Source organism: Sinocyclocheilus anshuiensis, unplaced genomic scaffold (assembly GCF_001515605.1).
Source record: "Sinocyclocheilus anshuiensis isolate Anshui unplaced genomic scaffold, SAMN03320099.WGS_v1.1 scaffold415, whole genome shotgun sequence".
Taxonomy (NCBI): Eukaryota; Metazoa; Chordata; class Actinopteri; order Cypriniformes; family Cyprinidae; genus Sinocyclocheilus; species Sinocyclocheilus anshuiensis.
Window position 1 is genome coordinate 711,071 of NW_015552655.1, and position 1,301 is coordinate 712,371.

General features: G+C 34.6%; 1 protein-coding gene across 3 annotated transcripts in view; it reads right to left on the reverse strand.

Annotated features, from left to right (window-relative positions):
• slc17a7b (solute carrier family 17 member 7b) overlaps positions 1-1,301 on the reverse strand; it is a 21,681-nt gene that overhangs the window by 8,254 nt on the left and 12,126 nt on the right. For all 3 annotated transcript variants that reach the window (XM_016458714.1, XM_016458713.1, XM_016458712.1), the window contains exons 6-8: positions 1,031-1,117; positions 770-912; positions 531-680 (exon numbers count right to left, since the gene is read on the reverse strand). In XM_016458714.1, coding sequence (XP_016314200.1) covers positions 531-680; positions 770-912; positions 1,031-1,117 — 380 coding nt within the window. The remainder of the gene's footprint in view (positions 1-530; positions 681-769; positions 913-1,030; positions 1,118-1,301) is intronic.

The window sequence follows — 1,301 nt, forward strand, 5'->3', positions numbered from 1 at the left end:
ACACTAACTAATTAAATTATTATTATTATTATTATTATTATTATTATAAACACTGAATAACAAACACTGACTAATTAAATTATTATTATTATTATTATTATTATTATTATTATTATTATTATTATTATTATTATTATTATTATTATTATTATTATTATTATTATTATTATTATTATTATTATTATTATTATTATTATTATTATTATTATTATTATTATTATTATTATTATTATTATTATTATTATTATTATTATTATTATTATTATTATTATTATTATTATTATTATTATTATTATTATTATTATTGTTGTTGTTTTTATTATTATTATTATTATTATTATTATTATTATCTTTGAGAACTTTTGATTGCAGAGCCCAGTTTGAGACATTATTGAGATTTCTTCTGTCTTTTTCTCAGGAGAAACATTTGAGATTTCAGCAAAGGTCTGTATTTGTTCTGCGTTTAGTCTCATCGCTGTCTAGGAGAAACATCCGAGCTTTAAATGAGGCGTTTGCATGCTCTCTCTCACCTTGCTGATCTCAAACTTAAAGACCTCCTCGAAATACGCCGGCTGACTGATGAGCAGCAGGTAAAAGGTCCAGCTCCTGCAGAAATTGGCCACGATGATGGCGTAGACGGGCATGGATGTGAAGAACTGTCGCCAGGGAGTGTTGAACTTCTGCAGAGAGGAGAATGAGAGGAGAGAGTCGTCTGGTCCTTACGCTGCATGCGTTTCTAGCGTCACTATATAAACCTGTGTGTTCGTACCGTCACCGGGTTCATCAGTCCAGCCGATTCTCCGATGGCGTCTTCGATGTACTTCCTCTCCTCCGGAGTGATGGTGGGATGAGCTGCCGGACTCTCATACGACACCAGAATCCAGAACAAATACCAGCAGATCCCGAAACTACCTACAGACAGAGAGAAACCACAAGAAACACTGTCTAATGAGTGATCTAAAACATCACAAGCGGATGAGACGAGCATCATGCATGTGTTATTAGTGCAAGAGTGTGCTGGTTTCCTCACCGTATACATAGAAGACTGAGGACCAGCCTGAGTACTGGACCAGAACTCCAGCTAACGGCATGGCTATCACAGCTCCTGCGTATGAGCCTGACACACACAAGAAATCACACACACTTCACATCAGTGCATGGAAACGACACGGAACATATGGATTAATAAAAAAAAAAATACACACACACACATACATACACACACACACATTATATATACAGTGGGTACGGAAAGTATTCAGACCCCCTTAAATTTTTCACTCTTTGTTATATTGCAGCCA